The sequence below is a fragment of the Gymnoscopelus microlampas genome, assembly GCF_963454915.1.
Source record: "Gymnoscopelus microlampas genome assembly, chromosome: 17".
Classification (NCBI taxonomy): Eukaryota; Metazoa; Chordata; class Actinopteri; order Myctophiformes; family Myctophidae; genus Gymnoscopelus; species Gymnoscopelus microlampas.
The window spans coordinates 33,481,921-33,502,809 of record NC_139954.1 but is presented as its reverse complement, the minus strand read 5'-3'; the positions used below and the strand labels follow the sequence as shown (position 1 = coordinate 33,502,809).

At 42.0% G+C, this 20,889-nt stretch overlaps 1 protein-coding gene across 3 annotated transcripts in view; it reads right to left on the bottom strand.

Moving 5' to 3' along the window:
* The window catches only part of fmnl2a (formin-like 2a), a 68,374-nt gene extending 50,703 nt beyond the window's left edge, over positions 1–17,671 (bottom strand). For 2 of the 3 annotated variants that reach the window (XM_084083691.1, XM_084083692.1), the window contains exon 1: positions 17,051–17,671. In XM_084083691.1, the coding sequence (XP_083939817.1) occupies positions 17,051–17,164 (114 nt within the window). In that variant the 5' untranslated portion in view covers positions 17,165–17,671. The remainder of the gene's footprint in view (positions 1–17,050) is intronic. The other variant, XM_084083690.1, reaches the window with a different exon arrangement.
* Positions 17,672–20,889: the final 3,218 nt, after the last annotated feature.

Here is a 20,889-nt window from a genome sequence, read left to right as displayed (position 1 = left end):
TACAGGTGTGAAAGAGTAGGTAAAATTGTTTTGTGTACAAGCTACCATGAATTGCAGTTACAAAATAGAAAATGGCAGGTCAAATAACAAAACAACAATATCAAATAGACATACAAGGTTTGTACAAAAACAAATAAGCGTTAGTGCTGCCTTTGCATACACTCAACCCAATTTGAGTACCCAGTCGCTCTAAAAGTGACAGAGAGACAGAAGCAGAGGCAGGACATTACAGCATATTGGCCAAGGGGTGATACACTTACAGTACATTAAATGAGGTTTTAATGAAAGTCAATTTTAGGACCAGCTGCTTTGTTATCTTTGGAGGTCGGTGGCCCTCCTCTGGCCTAGGGACAAATGTGTTTGTGGTGCTATGCTCCTGCAGGCTGGGTGGTTAGGTGGGTTGCTGATTGGCTGCTCAGGGCTGGTGACGATCCAACTAAAGCAAAGCACCACTTCTACCAGCCTTCATATTGCTAATGAACTGTGACAAGCACTCAGCATGCTGAATTTGGGTTACCCTCGGTCTATAACCACTGTGTGTGTGTGTGTGTGTGTGTGTGTGTGTGTGTGTGGGGGGGGGGGGGGGGGGGGGGGGTGTTGTTATTAATGGAGTGGCTGTTTTCACTAACACCTGACCCCGGTGCCTGACACAAGGAATGGCAGACCACACACACACAACTTACCAGGGTCATTAGGAAATGGCATACTAATTACAGTGTTGATTATGATGCGTGAAAAAAATGCCAGGTGAGGTAAGGACAACTGGACTTACTCTGGTATGTTAATATTCAAGGAGATTAGCCAAATCTGCTTAACTGGTTATTTACCTGAATAATTAGATTGGCATACAAATCACATCAATTTAACATGGTACTGTAGTTGACAGACATAATCCAAAAATAATTTTATCACTAGGTGCATTCTCTTTTAAGGTGTGGCTGCAGATTATGTCTTGGCTGCAGATTATGTCTTGGCTACTAGTCAGTTGTTGTACTACCCTGTACCAGAAAAGTGGCTTTCCCCTGGTAAAGTACAGTGTTGTAAATATGTTTGTTCCCACAAACACTACAACAAGTACTAGCTCTTTTGTCTTAATACCCCTTTAAGCGAACAGACTTTCTCCTTGGGCTGTGCAACCTCACTAGGAGGCACCTTATAATGGGGTCATGTGTGTTTTTTGTCTCGCCAGTATGGTGGAGAGTATGTTTTCGTCTCCGTCCGTCCGTGTGTGTGTCCGTCTCAGCCAAGCTAACATTGGTCAAGCTTCACGTGACAATATGTTGTCACCAATGCTTTGATTGGCTAGCGAGACGGATGATGAAATAAAAACCTATAAAAACGTAACACGCACTTCAAAAAATAATTTATATTTTTTGAAGTGAGCTTCCATCACTGTGATGACTGCTGTTGTTTCTAAATATGAATGGGGTTTGATTTTTTGTCTCCGCCAGGAGAGTTTCACCCTCCGTGTGTGTGTCCGTCTCAGCCAAGCTAACATTGGTCAAGTGACACGTGACAATATGTAATATAAATAGGTAAAAGGTAAAATCAGGAACAGTACTGGCGGAGACCTGTGCTCCGAGGAGCACATTTTCTAGTTTAGTTATGTTATGATGTGGTCGATGTACTTGTTGTTCTGTCTTGAGCACGCTGAGGCAAATTCCTAACCGAAGTTGGGATGTATTAAATCTTACCAAGCTGGTTTTAGTGTTCATAAAGACTGCTAAGGAGTTCAAAGATTATAATTATTATAATGTCCTTAAAGCTCTAGCGGTCGATCTCCAAACGAAAGTTGATCCTATCACCAAGGTTACATCCCGTCTAATCTAATGGTTTGTGAACATAATTGACAATGGACCACTGAGAAAAAGGATTTATTATGGGGAGGGACTCTTTTCAATATTTTAATGACCAAAGTACTCTTGCAAACCCCAAAACCCCATGATCTTCAGACCGGGCTACAACTAAATGAAACATATAGACTCCCCCAAAACATTCCTTCATGGACAAGGCCTACGTATCCATATGGGCAGTATAAAATCAATACAGCAATCGCCATAGACTACATCGGTTGCACCTGTTAAAAACTTAAATAGATGCTCATGATATCGATTCATCTTTGCCAATCTCTTCAGATCGGGCCACTGGTCCCAGGAATATGCAGAGGACCTAAAAGAGACCACGCAGTTAGCCTCTCATTATGCAGCGTGAGTCACAAAGGGAGCAGAAACAGACGGTTGGCTCAAAGCCCTCCACCCACCCACCATCTCCCAGGAGGGCTGTAGAGAAATGGCCTTCACAGCACAGCTGGTTAGAAAAGCAAATAGATAGCCCACACGATATGGCCTAGCTCAGCTGGTCTTGACACAAGAGCGGAAACGGCGTGAGAAACCTTGACATAACCTCAACCAATCATGTCAATGTCTAAAACCTAGGCTAATTTATACTTTATGCCAAAAAAAAATGTTTTCACCGATCGACGCAGTTGTATAAATTAGTCTTAATTGTGAGTCTAAGAAGACTGTTCTGCAATATCTAAAACATGAGTATGAACAGGCCTTAAACAATCCATAAAAGCAAAGATGACTACTACTAGCCAATTCGCAATAAAACTTCTATGGCCCAAGACATCAAACCGCTTGCAAACCACTACATGTTGAATGTGTGTTGTACCATTGCAGTAGCCACAATTATGCAGTCCCTGACTCCCGACGATGTTTTACCAGAGCAACAGCATGTCTACAACAGCCACACTGGATCACACTGACAGACCCATGCACAACTTTTATACACAATGGGAAGGATTAATCCCAAAACATCACCTCCATCCCACCCACCTCCTCTCAGATCTCTTTCAGGGCTGGGACAACTTTATTGTTACATCACAGGTTTTGGGGGGTTCAGGGAGAGCAAGGAGTAAAAATTAAATAAAAGCCATGTTCCAACTTCCACAGGTAAAATCCACATAGTAGATCCATGTGAGTGAGAAGCACAATGAGTGAGAAGCACTCATGCAACCCCTCCCCCCCCTTCTCCCATGTACCCTGTTACTTCTCCAGCACCTGAATAAAAGACATAAATAAGCCAACTCTTGCATGGCGGCATTCCTTCACACTGGATCATAAGAGCTATGTTGTGGGCTAAGAATTAATTATCAGTATTGCTGTATTGACATCACACAGTATTGCGTATACGCAGAATGCTTAATATCTACCCTACAATCTGACATCTCACAACCGAGCTGTTTCACTGTAGTAAAGAAAGACAAAACATTGGTGGCTTGAACTCTGCCACTGGAATGACTAGCCGTCCGAATGTTTTAAGTTCAGCTGTTGCAAATCCAGAGAGCCAACTCAGACAGACGCAAAGCCAGTAAGAAGTCTGGGAAAGGGGGCAGACTGGGCTCCTTGTCAGACTGCCTGTTTGCACCTCTCACATTACTCTGTTCCATCGTTGTCTCATGAGATCGCCAACACATCTAACTGGCTTGAGCTCCACTTGAACACTTCTCAAGTTTTGTAAGGAAAGGCGTAGATAATCTGAAACAAGGTAAAAAGTTGGTAAAACTTGTGACCGCCTGACAAATCAAATCCCCTTAGGTTGTAAGCTCCTAAACCAGGCTGGAGTAATCAAAATTACACATGCATGCCACGACAAGAAAATAAACCCGACTGTTTCAGGTATTGACGACTAGTCACGGCAGCATTTGAAAAGTTGCTCAATATTGTAGAAATGACAAGTTGGTGTGCTGTTCTCTTTCAAAGACTGGCTGCGTCAGTAACCGCCTCAAGGGTACATTTACACAGAAATAATGAGGTTACTACTTCCGGCTATGTTATAATAGTTTCTATGTTTGTAAAGCACATCTCTGGGCATACTAACAATCTGATCACCAAGAGAACACAAAAGAAACAATGTAACTACCGCCCTCACATGACAGCGATTTGTGGTCCACTGGTAATCCCCACTACTTGGCTCCATACCATTTCTTTATCCCCCCTACGCTGCTGAGGGGGGCAAGGATAAGAAATGGCCTTTAAAAAAATGACCAAATAGAACTAGCCTCCGGCCCATACCTAATATACCCCTCTAAAGCCTCCATATCCACTGTAAGTGGGCGGGTGCACACATCAGGGTGAGAGGGGCTACGAGTGGGACAGCCCCATGCGCCTGTGTGTGTGCAAGCCAAAGCAAACGTCCTCCACTCATTAGCAGGGCGTGCTTCCATAATCCTTGGCTTTCTGTGGGGGCACAGGTGTCCCTTGTCTGTCCTCAGATTAACTTTGTAATCCCCCGGGACCCCCTGCTCACCCCCTGGCTCACAGGCCTATCACAGCAGCCTCAGTCAGGACAGTAGGGTTTATGTTAGTAAAGCTGTTTCAATTGCATGTCTGCGGAACAAATGGCGAGTTCACACGTTGAGCTCAATCTCTCTCTTCCATCCCCCAAATCAATTCTAATTCTGAAACAGATACAGGATGGGACATCTATGCCATGAAAAGACATTACAGCCGCTCTGAAGAGTTCAGCTGTCCATAATTAGAAGTTAATTTCTCTCTTGGCAAACACTTTACATGGTGTCTGCAATTATCAAAGTGTGGATGAAATTACTTTGGTTTCATATAAGACGCCTTGCATTCTAATTCATACTCAAATACCAGCCATGTTGTTGAGTGGGTTTGGGAGAAGCAGAAGTTGTCCAAATAAAACAAGTGATAGGCCTGTATGCACACAGGGACGGGTCTTCATAGCCAGGCCAGATGTTGGGTTGCGAAAGTGTGTGGACAGAGGTGGAGTCCATGTCCCAATTCCAGGGAACAAAACAATATGAATCCGGGGGAAAAAAGTGTGTATCTCCGGATAAACAATGGTTCAAGGGAAGTCTAAATGCAGTGGGCTACGGAATGAAATCATCGGTTTACTTCAATAATCTATGAAGCAATGTTTGAAGTGAACAAGTCACAGAACTTAAGTCATAAACAGTGTCATTAGTTGGATATAGGAGACATAACTGCTCATCACAACAAATTATGTTATGGTGAAAGTGAAACCACAAACATCACTGTAAATAAGGTTACGGTTACCTGAATGCTAACCGTCAACCAATTACTATTTACTACGTCATATCAAAATACAGTGCAACAGTCACAGAAGTCAAAGCTTTGATACCAACTGGAATGTGTCTACAAAACAAATGATAAAATATTGATTTAAGTATCAAAAATTGGGTTAGAGGAAAAAAAAGAGTCGTTTTTTAAAGAAAAAAGATAAAAGTATCATGAACAGAAACACAAACCTTTTGTGAAAGAAAAACATCTGGCAAGTGACAAGATCAATGACAATGAGTTTGAAATGTCGTATATGTGGATGGTTCTATCTTAACAATAACATGACTAATGTTATTGAGTCACACTCATTAACATTTAGGGTGCTAGGATCACATCTATGAAAAGAAAAAGATGCTTTAATAGCATGACCTACTGTACTTGTTGTCAAACATAAATATATAAAGAACAAAAGGCCTCAACTTTATGCACACACTGATTAAATAAACCATATCTCCCAGTTTTGAGTCTGGAAAACACTTAAGTGAGCTGAAAGGTTGTTTGGGGATATCACATGATTATCCCCTATCATATTATATGGTAGCAGACAGCAGCCCAGACACCTGATTTGCTTAGAGCTGTCAATACTTCTTCGTTTCTTGCTACATCATTGCCTCTGGGCTGGTCTTGGCAGCTCCAGTTATACTTCTTAAAGACCCTCCCCGTTTCCTGTCACCCTTCACTGTGCCATCTAAATAATGCCAGAAAATGCCAAAAAATAACTGATGCCCTTTGAACTGCAGGTGCCTCCAACAGAAATGAGTAATTAGACAATATTAGTATTACTAGCAAAATGTGTATTTTGAAGAAAACACAAAATGGGGGAAAATCTAGTCTGGCACAAATGGGGAGTGATCCAAGGAATCCAGAAAACAAAGTTTGACTATACGACCTACGGTTAAAACATATCGGCCAAAACGTTAACGTATAACCTTGTTATAGCGCCACCAAGGCCAACTGGGAGTGTGCGTGCAAAGTTTCACGCCAATCGGTCCAAGGGTAACGGAGATTAGCGACTCACAGACGGACAGACAGACAGACAGACGGACAGGGGCAAAAACATAGTCTGCGGCTTGCGGCCGTACGGTCCGGCCTGGCAGATACAATATGTATATATACTGTATTGTGGGTCAATGTGGGTATTTTTAATAATAAACGTATAACAGATATTAAGGGAAATTATTAAAGGAGAGAATGATAATGGGGATGTGGACCCTGTAATAATGTGGGAGATGGTATGAAGACTGATCACCCTGACATCATCACAAAAAGGCCCAGCTAGCCACATACAATCACAGACAGTGTAGAAGAACTGAGAGAACTGGAGAAAAAACTAAACATAAAAACACAGAGGATCAGTTGGTATTACAACAAATTAAGGAAACCAGGAGGAAGATGGATCAGATCCTCAGGGGAGATATAGAAAAAGGGCAAGATTTGTGGACAGACTTATTATGAATCAGGTCCAAAAGCAACTAGACTTCTGGCCAGACGCCTGCTTAAACAGCAGGCCTCCAATACAATTCATAAAATAAGGGACCCTCAAAAAAAATGTTGAGCCACATGATTTACATGAGCCACATGAGATCGCAAGAATATTGGAAAAGTACTAGGCCTATAATAAACTATATTCCAAAGCACCATCAGCTGATGAAAAAACAATAAGAAGTTTTCTTAACTCACTCGAACTGTAATATATTTGTGGAATATAGAATAACACTACTGCATCATATTTTACACTGGAATCTGCAATCAAAAGCCTGTAAATCACCAGGCACTGGCAGTGAGTCAAAGGGTATAAAGAAAGTATATGAATTTTCTCAGACAATTGTGAATTTATGAGCTTCCCAATATTTGAAGCCAAATTATTATGGTCTCAAAAACATTTTGTTTTAGATACAGTTAAGAGACTACTTTCTGAAAGTTTTTTTCATAATACCCAAAATAAAGGCAAGCAACTTGCTGCACAATAACACTGCTGGAGGTGGAGTGGGAGCACGGAGGCTGATCACTTGCATATTTTCTGGAATTTAGGAATATAAGGCTATATTGGGAGAATGTTAAAGCAGTTCTAAAACTATTCTTATAAATCTAGTGTGAATACAGAAATATTTCCAGACAACCATTAATTGTTCATTAATTTTTTTTTGTATACTTTCTGTATTGTGTCGATGATGATGTGCCGTTTGAAACCCCGAATTGAAACCCCAATAAAAACATAAGTGAGAAAAAAAGAACGCTGAAATATTTCAGTTCGACCAGAAAAGGTAGAGCAGACACAGGCCTGCACACTTTTATGTGTCTGGTTAACAAGATTGCAAAAACAAGATTGCCAAGGATGGACAAAGTCTACTAACTTTACAGTATATAGCCTAACTTTAATAGTATCTAGCCTAGTCCAATAGGCAGAAACTCTGTGGAATCATGTTAAGCAAATATGGGTGGCAGAGGAGTATTTTGATGCAATGCGATGTGAGAGTGCGGACTAGTCGACACTAGCTCGGAACTCCTGGATCGCGGTCCTCCACTCCCTACTATCCAGCATACGGAGCTCTGCAGTACAGCAAGAGGCTGTGATAAGGAGTTAATTGGTACTTCAGTGTTACTCGAATATCAAAATGTAAACATCCTTGATACAGCACAAGGCCTTGAAGTGAAACAAGACAACAAAAGAAAAGCAAGAAGATAAGGCAGCCACTGGCACCACTAAGTACACGGCCATCGTCAGCATGACGCTTGTGAAGGCTATCTCACTATAAAGTCACTTTTACACATGCACTGTATTACGGACGTTTCCCAGACTTTAAACGGAGGGGCTGTATGTATGAACACAACATTCCGGCTCAGTAGGATCGGACATACAATGGACTTTATGCTGGCAGGACCCTTGAGTTAAGTCGGGGGTAATGTCCGATTGTGTTGTCCGACAATTTCATTCAGCTTTTTATTAGCGTTTGAGTTGGAAATATTCACCGATCAAACTTCCATGACATGGCTCATAAGCTAAACAAAACATGAACGACTCTTTAGTAATTGTACACAACGAGCTACAGCAGTGTGCACTCGCCTGTATATAGAGACCAATGTTATTTTTCCAGCTCGGAGGACGGCTCGTTTTGATGAAAAGTAGGTTGTAGCTCGTTGTATAGATTAGGCATAATATTAGCATAAACTGCTTGAATAGGGAGTAGTAAAGACGTTTTGTTTGTGTTTTGTATGGGTGCATCAATGGGAGACCGCATGTCAAGCAATTCAATGTATCCGTCATGTTATGTGGAAGGAAGTATCCCTCACATAGTTATATTTAAGTGGGAGTAGGAGCTAATGTGTGCGACTATGCGTATACTACCCAGACCCCACCCCTCACCTTATTAAACGGGCTATTTACCTTCATGTGTGAACGCATCTCAAATGTACATTCTCCTGTTGCATGCTACGTGTGTGAAAGGCCAACACCGGACAATGTCCCGACCTGATTCCCCAGACATTTTCCAGTGTTCAAACAAATGAGAAAGCAGAAAGCAGCTTATGTTTGTCTGCTTCTCTGCTCAAGTTTATAACACCATGAACATAAAGCAATTTAGTACATAACAAAACACCCTCTCTTCCACAACACTTGGGCCAAACAATTACATTTTATAGTACAGCTGTCACCTTGGATCCTGCACAGAGCCGGACCATAATGCATATCACCAGAGGGGCAGTGCTCAATTTGTGACTCTCGCCTCCTATTGTGTTGTCCTTGTGCTGATCCTGCTGGTTCACACTGGAACCTGGCTGGGACCAACAGAAGGGCACCAGGGTTGGCCCTGTGCAGGCTACGTCATGCTACACCTGTTACTTACACAGCAAAGACCCACACAGGAAGACCCACAGCAGAGATGGTACTGGCCAAGTAGTCTCGCTAGCCAGACCCCACAGAAAATGAAAAACAGCGACCTCTGCTGTTTGTGATCATTGTCTGTGGGGTCTGGCCGGAGGCAAATGGAAGCCTAGTGCGCAGGGAAACACCGGTTTCATGTCTGCCTATAGCGCATCACTTCCGGTTGGTGCGACCATGTTTTCATTCCCACTAACAATATTTCTACACGGAACACTAACACCACTTCTCCCAGAGAACATGGATGGTTTTGGTTATAAGCCCACTTGTTTCTATGATGAAAGAGTAATTTAAAATGTGAATATCTTTCCGTGGTTTTGTCCGCTCCGAGGACGCTATTGTTAAATTAGTTTCGGCTAGTTTCGAGGGGGGGAGGGTGGATCATGGTGGATGGACACGTGAATCCCGCCCACTACATTTGATTGGGTAAAGCGCGGCCCACTTCCTGATCTGAAGGCACGCCCACTTGTATCCAATGAGCACTGGTTAGGACGAACCGCTCCGACAGATTCCACCGCAGGTCGGAATCTGTTCTTGAGAGATTACTGGCCAAGTAAAAGACTGCATAGAGAAATGAAGGCTATTGTCCTGACTGAAAAAAACTTGAGGGAAGGGTTTTGTTTGGAAATTGGTCTTTTCATTTGTTATTTAACTGATATTTAATTTGGCATTGATTGACATCACAAAATAAGTCCTGGTCCTACTAGTCTGTAGTCTGTCTGTAACTGAAACAGAGGGCTGTCACACTGAGCTTGTTCATCCAGAACCCAATCAAGGGTCCAGGTCAAACACAGTTGTATGGAAGCTAGCCAAGCATGAGAAATGGTATATCTCAGACATTCTCATTCCAAGCTGTAAGACAGACAGTCTTTTTGTAGGCCAAACCAGATTTTGAATGTGATTTTTCCACAGTGTTTTGGATTAATTCCAAAAATAAGCTCTGTAGCGAAGGCTTAATATGGCATTAATGGTTTGTTCAACAAGATAATCTCCACAAATCAACACATGTTTTATGATTTCTTTTTACTTACCACACAGGCTATTAATATACATAGGGAAAAAAGCACATAACAGCATTAAAACTTCACGGTTGAGATATTAACGGATGTAATCTGTCATAGAGCATGTAAAACTCTTATGCAGCATTCACACTAGCAGCAACAGCAGCTACAAATCAACCAAGCGTGTTCAGCTACACTGTCAATGAGTCGCCATTGAAGTGTTGCTCAAGTTCAACATCCTCGTTGACGTCATCAAGCGCGTGTCCATGTCTGGGAGCGAAAAATATATGTAGGGAAATATAAAGGCTTGGGTTAAAAAAAGAACAGGGAACTGGATGACGGCAAGAAATCTGTATTTCTTGCCGTCATCCAGTACAAGGAGGAATTGTGTGGAGAGAGAATTGAGTGGAAATGGTGAAACAAAAACATATGATTGAATGATGCTTCACTGCATTAGGAAGTCTGATGAACCCATTGCAAACTCACTTCCGGGTTTTAGGACTATGCTATTAACTGTTGGCACCCTTATTTCATGGAGATGTTAACAGTTACACTGTTGCTCCAATCTGAACCAAACTTGGCACAAACACTGCCATGACACACCAGGTGCCACGTGTGCCCCCCAGGGACTATGACAATAGTCATGGGGCCATGTCAGGGTACTCCGGGGGCCACAGGTACACCGTTATTCCAATCCTCACCAAACATGGCACAACTGCTGACCAGGGATCTTCCATGACAATAGTCACACCAAAACAAAAACTAAATTGCACACATATGGGGCACTACAGCAGTGTTACAGCAGTGTACTGTCTAACATTTCAAATGGCCATAACTCGGTGACCATTGCTCTGATCAGCTCAATATAGGCTGCAAAGCGGCCTGAAAATCTAGTAAGCCCATCATCACACATCTCCACAGCACCTCCACATCCCTTTTGAGAGGGTCTGGATACGCCAGTGTGCCCATTACTGGATCAAGACTCTCTCTTCAAGCAGTTTATGCTCAATTCTGGTTAATTGGTATGGGAACGTCCTGTAGCTCTAACAAAATGTTGCTTCTGATCACCAGTCAATCAAACCCCAGAAACACGCATGGCCACAGCTAGGCATAGATGCACATGTGCGTGTGCGAGTACAGCCACACACACACACACACACACACACACACACACACACACACACACGCGGTCATGGTGGGGGCTTCTCGCGGCCTGCTGGGTCTGGGTGTGGTGCCAGGCTCTGTCTTGGACTCTCCAAAGAATAAAAGAGCAGCTCTGTTCCCCTGGCCTGCTGCACGGGATGCAGCGTCTACTGTCCTCACTCTGCTCCCCAGAGAGCAGCCATTGTTCTGCTTTTTAATGAAGAAGAGTCACCATGAGTATGAACATTCGAAAAATGCTAGGCCTGACAATTTGCAAGGCTCTCTACCTTCGTTCCCAATCACCACATATCTTTATTCTTAGTTTACAGGACTCAGGGTGGACTGAGGACATGGTACACTACAAAAGAAAAACAAACAAAAGGCAACATGGGTCTCCCAATGGGACAAACAAGGCAATATCTGAACATAAAGACCATGAGTGACAGGTCCAGGAAGTTGATTTCAAATACAGTGTCTCACAGCATAAATAATAGCAGCTCTGTGATGGTCCTTTGGCAGCCTTTAAACAAAGCAGCTTAGATGTAATCCAGGCAAACTATTAGGAAGCGCAGCTATAACAACAGCTAAGCCTACGATCCCCATATGGCATTTAAACGAGCAATGGCCACAAACATCTCTGCCTCACTGACAGCAAAGTCATGGCACTCAGCAGATTCCGCGCTTCTCAAATCAGATGCATGACTTCCTCGATGTGGGTACAATTTATTTCCATGAGAGCTCAATGGTTAACTGAGGCAGAGGAGCAGTCGTGAGGCCTAGGCCACATTCTTGTTGCACACAGTCATCTTCCTGTGCTCCAGTGTGATGCATGTCGACTAACCCGTTACATGTGACTCACATAGATGGAGAATCTTCCAATCACTTGTCATAGTGGTTCCAACTGGTATGCATATAAAAGCTGCTTTGAAGGTTAGTCAATATTCTATTCAGTGGTTTGCTAAGTGATAGTTGTGTTGCATTATTGATTGGGCAACAGTAACATTGATCTAGGAGGACATCGGCATGAACAATCAAAAGGTATTGCTACCTTCTCTGGACTATCAGCATTGTGTACACTTAAGTAAGCAGCCTTAGTAAGGTTGTCCAACAACACGTTAATTTCCCTCTCACTAATTCAACTGCAACCCAACTAATTATTTACCTTGTAGCTGCACAGTACACATGTCACAGATGCTATGGCAACCACTAGTGCGGTGCAAGCCTGCAAACATGCTTCCAAGAAAAAACACATGCTGCCATTTTGCCCATAGTGTTACATGGGAAAATGTAGCTAAGCCTTCAGTATACCAAGACAAGATGTTTTTGAAAAGCTAGATCTATTGCGCTAGAGCAGGAGTCTTCAATGTTTTAGGCCAATGACCCCTTTAATACCCGAGAGAGAGATGAAGTAGGGACCCCCACTATATATTATATACAATTGTGTTGCAGATTAAACTTTTTCATAGATAGCTTCATAGGCTTGTTTGACAACACTTGCATCAGTGGTGTAAATTAATGTTTTTGTTTACAAATTATCTTTTCTATTTATAAAGGATTTTCAGACATTCAACCACTTAAACCATCAATACTTAGTAAACTTGACCTTTGGCTCTGTACCTTCTGCTCTTTTCCCCTCTAGACCAAACATCTTTGCCGAAAATAGCAGATCTACAGGTTTGCTGTGCTAGACTGTGCTAGACTAAATTAAATGGGAACACTGAAGAGACAGCACTCCTTGGGCACACAGAGAACATATAACATTTAAAAAATGCTGAGTGAGAGATTAAGTATATGTATTGGTCTGGAAGATATCCAGTCAGTAGCTTAAACAAAGATAATTTGGGTCTAATTATTCTTCACTAGTCACTTCATGGTCAAGGTCATATCACATGTGAAATATCTTGTCTTATGGCAGCAGCCTTGTATTACAATTAACCTATGTCTAGTGAGATTGTCGGCTATGGCCCAAGGGATTCTGAAAACAGACTATTCAATGGGAGCTATTCATTTAGTAGGAACAGCAGATTCACCCAGCAGAATGCTTTGACGTTTTATGATTTTTCAATTGGTGTTGCAAAATCCAGTTCAGTCACAGCAACTGATGAGTACAAATAAAAGTTGAGCCTGGTAATCAAACTGGAGTGGACCACCCCATAAGACTTGCAAAAAAGCAGCATGTCTTGCAAATGTTGCTAAACTATGGTAGCATAAGCATACCGTAAATCCCATTCAAAGCTAGGTGTGTTGGAGTGGGAATGCTTTCAAGTTGACTTGAACGTGAGCAAATCATAATCAAGTCAACACTTGTGAGGAGTGGCGGTTACACTCTCATACAAAATATATATGTAAACGTCTGATCCACTTAAATTCTTCCCTGTACACTTAAAGTATGTCCAACCAGTACAGTGTGAATTAGCATAACTCGATAATGCTGTTACAGAGCAGTCCATTTTAACTGCATGGGCTTACTGAAACAAAGACAGCTAATACTGCTGGGTAATGAAAGCACCTAAATCCAGAGGGCCTAATGCCGCTGTGCCTTCACAGACGTAGTGTCTACATCCTTGAGGGTTTTCTTAAAAGTCATGAGTCAGTGGCTTGAAGGTGGTGTTTTTTCATAGCACAACATGGACCAGACGTTATGTGTCCTTGCTAGAAATTACAGAGTCTACATAGAGGTCAGTGCTTTATGTGGTCACATACAGTACAAGTCTTTAATCCAAATGGTTCCATACCATGATCCAGAGCTAGGCTGTTGATCAAACATATTCAGGGTGGCATCTTAGCTTTTATACAAACAGTACTGTTGCTATTCCCTCACCTCTGGACAGGGGAGATGTGGAAGGGAGAGGGGCCAACTATATTACAAACAGATTTTTTTACAGAAGATTTACAGTACCCTCAGCTAAAAGAGATAGGCAAACAAACATGTTACCTCATTTTGCTGAAAGAAAAAGGCAGAAACGTGGAATTGCTCAACTTTGATCTTAGAGAATTTGTAATAACGTAATAATGACCATCATTAGGATGCAATATGAGGAATGAGTTGACCAAAGACTTGGTGAAAGGAAACTCACTCACAGCTATCACAGACATGGACCCCATCAGCCAGCCACACTAGTTTTTATCAAGCAACAGCTTCATCATCACAGTGTTGTGACTGATATGACATCCAAGCTACACTCATGTCCAAGAGGTCTGACAGGGCATCTCTCTCTAATGATTATTATCCTTTCCAACTAAAGTGACTCCAAAAGGTCACTTGAACCATGCCTGCAACACACTGAAGCGATCAATGGAGTCAGTAGCCATAAGGCATGGCAGACACGCATCAGGATATAAAAGGCAGCAAGCACTAAGTGCTGTGATTATAGCACTAAATTCTCCTAATGCTAAAGGGTTTGCATCCATCATTAGCAGAGGGGTGGTGGGAGTGACTTCTCACATGATACAAGGCTGGTCATTCTGACAGCTGGCCCACCACAATAAACCTCATCTTCTTATCCAGTCATATACAGGTAAAGTGACCTTCACCTAACTTCTGTCTGTGCGCGTGCTGCGAATTACCTTCACCAACAAGACTTTATTTGTTAGATCTCATGTGTATTTCCTGCAGGCAACCAATAAATTCCCCCGATTGTAGGAAGCAGGTGATGCTGAAAGAAGACACAGTAGAAGTCCCAATTCACATAAGAGTGGTACATCATCCCTGCCTATCCTCAAATATCTGCTGCCTCCAACACAGAATTGTATACATCAGCATACAGTATTATGCTATTTTTGGCATGCTACACTGTCATACCATGGAGCATAAATTAAGCATTAGACACAAATCAGTGATTTGACTCCCACCAACAACAAAATAATATCCAGGTTGGAAGCCAGTCAGGCTTCCAGGCTGAAACGTTTTTGTCACTAAGAACCACTGCACTTCTCTTATGAAAACAAAGCTAGCTCTGTGCCATAAAAAGGATCAACACTCTGACAGGAAATAAGGCTAAATCTTTGTACTTTTCTGCAGCCAAGTTTGTAGTCACACGTCTACAAACCTCATGTGTTGCTGACCCACATTATTGCCCCACATACTCTTGCCATTACTACCTGCCTGCAACAGTGTGTCATTTAAATCTTCATTCAGGTGAATAGGAAGGGCTGTCCTAAAAGTACAGCAAGAAGTTGGCATTTGTTATTCACAGTACGTCTATAGGCTTAAAACAAAATATGGATGTTGCAAAAAATACTCCCACGATCATGTGTTCCACTATTAGCTGACAAACTGGTTGCCAATCTCAATAAAGATAAAGACACTGCTGCATAATGGTGAATGCTTAATGGCATTATTTTTGTTGTTGTCGTTTTCACTTAAAAGTCAAAGTTGAGTCTTGTCAGTGTCCAATTTCATATCTAATGTGACGTCTGCCTGACGTCTTTCTCAACCATAACAGTAGTCTATGCTATCTTTAAGTTTGCATCACAACCATTTAATCTACACATAACATCACAACCTGTAAACAAGTTATATGGCTTTTGTTTCTAAATATCTGGGATGATGAGCATTCAATTACACTTAATATTAATATACACCTCCACTGTTGATGGGACAGGATGTGTCTGATGTTTCAAAATAACTGGGATGCTGAGCATTAGAAAAGCTTTAGCAGTGAGCCAGTGTCTGCATTCAAACAGTGGGGAAGGCACGCAGTAAAACCAATAATTAGCAACAGACTACAGGTGTTGCTTTCAGGGAATGCATGTGGTTACACTTGAAATGTAGCCTACAGAAGAATAATTGTGGCTGGGCCTATGTGTGTTTTCGGCCACACTGCTACTGTGCAAACATTTTCTAATGGACAACCCCCAACATGGAGCTCTTAATGTTTTTTTTGTTTTTTTTCAAATATTAAAGTCAAATTGCTATGGTAGACCACAAAAGGCTCTGCTGCTAAATATAATAACACCGCAAAACAGAAAGGCTAATAACTTGTTGAGTCTAAAAATGGCTCTATTTGATTGGTTGTGGGATTCAATTTGCGCCACTGCTTTGATGAAGATCAAAAGGCAGAAGAAATGTGTCAGCTAGCTCTGTTGTCGTGTGTGTGTGTGTGTGTGTGTGTGTGTGTGTGTGTGTGTGTGTGTGTGTGTGTGTGTGTGTGTGTGTGTGTGTGTGTGTGTGGGCATATTTTAATATATATATGATAACTCCTAACTCATGTGCTTCTCGAAAACAAACCAGGAAAAACTTAGGAACAACAAAAGAACAGACGTTTTTGTACGCAAGTCCAACCTACACACAGCCAGTGGTGGAAAGTAACTAAGTACGTTTACTCAAGTACTTTAAGTATAATCGAGGTATTTTTCACTTTACTGGAGTATTTCCAATTTTCTATCATTTTACTTCTACTCCACTACATCTCAGAGGCAAATATTGTACTTTTTACTCCGCTATAATTATTTGAAAACTTTAGTTACTAGTTACTTTGTAGATTTTGATTATTTTTACGAAACCACTTCAGACCTATCATATATACTTTGGCAATTTGAAAATAGCCAATCTACAGTGACCTTGTAGATCCACTATTTTCAAAAGATTTGTATACCTTTTGAAAACACAATGAGTACTTTTACTTTTGGTACTTTAAGAACATTTAATGCCAATACTTTTGTACTTTTCCTAAAGTAAATTCTGAACACCAGACTTGTACTTGTAACAGAGTATTTCTACAGTGCAGAATTGATACTTCTACTTAAGTAAAACATGCGAGTATACTTCTTCCACCACTGCCTACACACAGCTGTCCCATCCTCCCAGGGCATTCAAGCATGGTGGGAAGGGAAGGAACAAAGAGTTGGTAAAACAAGTTAAATGACCACCAGGAAAGCATTCAGTCAAGTCGCACATCAACGTTAAACGCGTTTCTTACCAAAACGATGGCAAATCTCTCCTCCAGTTCGCCAGGCTCCGGCATGGGGAGTTTCAGAGGCATATTGTGGCCCCTGAAGTCGCTGTGTTGGTCCATACTCCCTGCGTTCCCCATGTTCTCAGCTTGTGTTCCAGCTCCTCTCCTGCGCGTCTTCTTCAACTAAGTCAAACTTTCCTCCTCCGGCTACTTGGGGAAAAATCTCGGGCAAGTCGAAACGAAGATATTCCGTTTAAATGCCCCCTGGGAACGACGTTCTCCTGTTTATTCCCTCTTGGTCACTTCAACATAAAGCACATGTGTGTGGAAAAAGCAGCAGGATAATGCGACGGGGTCCAAGAAGAGGGGAACCCCCCCGTGGAGCATTTTCAGAGCCGAATGAGGGGGGGACTTTCTTGCAAACTTGACTCGACCAAATCAAACGTGTCCTTGTCTTGTTATCCGTATCTTCTTGCACAATTTCGGCTCCACTCCCAGTTGGTGATAATGACGGTGTGCATGATTCAGGTTTAGCAATCCCTGAATCCCCCCCCTACCCGTCTGTGAGTGAGGCTAGCTAATCCCTCCACTGCTGACTAGCTAGTCAAGGGGTCCACAGTAACAGTACACACACACATACACCGCACACAATCACATCGCTCCCCACAATGAGCCCTTTCAGACAGTGTTGCCAGGTTTTCAGAGAGAATTAAGCAACCACTGGTCTATGAAAACAAGCCCAAAAGAAGCGACTATTAGGCCAGTGGTTTTCAACCCTTTTCATATCAAGGTCCACTCCATTATGTATTCATTTGAGCCACGGACCACTGTTTGATGAGATGTAGCCTCTCAGACCCAAAACTTGATTCTTCTCTAATTATGTATGCGTTCTTGTAAAATAAGTAATGCAGATGTTTAACAGTAATTTAACTCTGAGTGTAAAACGAAACCAAATGGATCCGTGAGGGACCAAATGCCATTTGGTTTCCTTTTACACTCTCAAGAGTTAAAGCTATAAGGGTCCATTTGGTTACCAACTCTCTATAATTTAGCTGGGGACCACCTGGAACCCCCTCAAGGACCAATGGTCGTCCCCGGACCACTGGTTGAGAACCACTGGGCTACATGACATGAGCCCTTTAAACCGCAGCTATTTGAAAATAGCCAATCTACAAGTTCACAACGTGACGACGCGTTGTGAGCTTGTAGATCTGCTACTTTTTTTTTTTAAATCCTGAAGTGTGAAACATTTGGAATAGTTTTGAAACATTTTTAAAACCTAAATCTTGTATGGGGGGGTTCCTGGCATAACATATTTTCAGATGGGGGGTCAGATGAGAGAGAAATAGAATCAATGTGGGGGTCCTTACATGAAAATGTTTGAGAACCACTGGTTTGAACGACATTGGGAAACAATAGCCCAAAATAAACAACTACACTTTAGAAACAAACCCAAAAAAACGCAACCCGCAACTACCAATTTTTACAAGCGACTTCACAGAAAAAGAAGCCCAAAGTCGCTTATAATAAGCGGACATGGCAACACTGTCTTTCAGGGGCAAGCCTCCTGGCTGTTAGGGCGTGTGCCAAAAGCCGTCGCTAAGGAGACGATAGTTTTCTATGTTGCATTGTGGTAGTTTGAGTTCAATATTGAGGGGGGGGTGTGAGTGGGAGGCAATCAATCACAGTGTTCCAAAATCCGCCAACAACAGCGCGGAGCCTCGCCTTCTAGTTATTCAGTAGGCTAACCACAACTTGGTGAAGTTTGTCACTGACATGCAGTGTTTCAGTCATCTACAACATGGGTCTTCAACAGGGGGTCCGGGAAAAATAGCAGATCTACAAGCTCACAACTCCTCGAGCTGCATTGTGAGCTTGTAGATCGGCTATTTTCAGAGAGTTGGTGTAGAGGGGAAAAGAGCTGACCAAGTACAGAGCCAACTGCCAAGTTGACTAAACATTGAGGGTTTGAGAGGTTAACTGTCTGAAAATACACATGAACATGAATCCAACATACTTAGAAAAGATTATGTCAAACAAACAAGTCTATGAACATATACATAAAAATAAAATAAATCTGCAACACAAGGTAGTGGGGGTCCCTGCTTCATCTCTTTCTCAGCTAGGGGGTCCTTGGCCTGAAAAACGTTGATGACCCCTGATCTACAACATAATTATGTTGGGATCTGAAATCTGATATCATACCCTGACAGGGTGGGGTCCTCATTATTACACAGAAGAAGATTACATCAGCAAGCAGTGCGTTGGAGAGGATCCAGAGGTTCTCCAGTCCAGATGCACACTGGTTTGATTCAGTCTCGTCTGATTCAATAGGGCCGGGCGTATCGCGTATGTCATAGCAGAGGTTGGCTAACGGGACACATTATAGGGACACAAAACACAGATGACTGAGCTCATAGCCTATAGGACCACTAGATGTTCCAGTTAAGTTGGTATTCACATGCTCAACTTCTTTATCAACTATGCTAGATTCAATGGGGACTGGAGATGGAGTAGAAGATATTACAGGCCTATAGATCCAGCCCTGTTATAACCACCACAGCCGTGTTATATTATTATTTTTGCAGTATTTTTCACATGGCACAAACCGTTATTGGACAAGTATTTGGAATTCTCACATTTCAGAAAATATTGTATCCAGCTATTACAGCTTCAGCTCAACAAACCAGCAGCAGAAACAAATCACAGTTTGTTTGTTTGATTGATTGATTGATTGAATATTTTATTAGCAAGTTTAGGAAACAGTAGGCAGTACCCTTACAAAAAGCTACGCTAAAAGGATAACAAAAAAGCCCCAGGGGCTTGTTACCATTGTGGTCCTTTGTACTCAATTCATAAAACATACAATAAATTATATATCAGCAACAACACTTAAAGCAATTCTAGATATATTTACAGAAGAAATGGGGATGGGAGGCAGAGGATGACACTCCCATGGGGCTCCTTCCATGGAGCCTGCTGGGAGTATAGGTTATTTGACTCTCTGGGGCCAAAATTACCCACAAACAGATGTGGACTAACTATCAGTGTATCACAGGCTATCCATATCATTTATATATGCATAGCTATGACATAAACATATAGTGTAGAGTATTATTCCATAATATCATACATTATGGCATTATAGCATTTATCTTCAGATATAGTTTGAATGTCCATGTAACTGGTGTTAAAAAATGGTAAATGCTGCACTTTATTGCCTTTCTCCCAAAGTGCTTTACAATGTGCATTACATTCATCCATTCATACACACTCACACACTGATGGCAGAAGCTAACAGAGGAAGGCACAAACCTCCTCATCAGGAGCCGTTAGAGAATGAACTGTGAACCTTCCAATTCCAAGTCGGCTGCTATACCTCCTGAGGCACTGCCACCCCACTTGTTTGAACAATACAAGTTTGAACAATACACCTATTATGTTCTCACAATAATGTGTGACAGGGCCTACAGTACATAAACAAACAATAGTAGCTACAGGCTGTCATCAGGCCAAAGCATAATGAATGAGCATTCTGACAATGACAAATTTCGTGTCTGGATTAACTGAATTGGAGAAGGAACAACTTTACAGACACAGCTGATAGTGATGCACTACACAATAACTGAATGTGAGAAGAGAATGAGATTATAAGACTGTGTGCGACTGTGCGTGCGTGCGTGTGCGACTGTGCGTGACAGACAGACATACAGAAGGCATTTTATTTCATTAAGGGCCAATAATAAGGATGCCATGGTAAGACATGTAGATTGGGAGAAAAACTGCAAGCAAAACTAAAGTCTATAAAGATGTGTAGCCTATGTATGAATCCATCTGCAGGTCGGACACTGAGCATGCAGGGC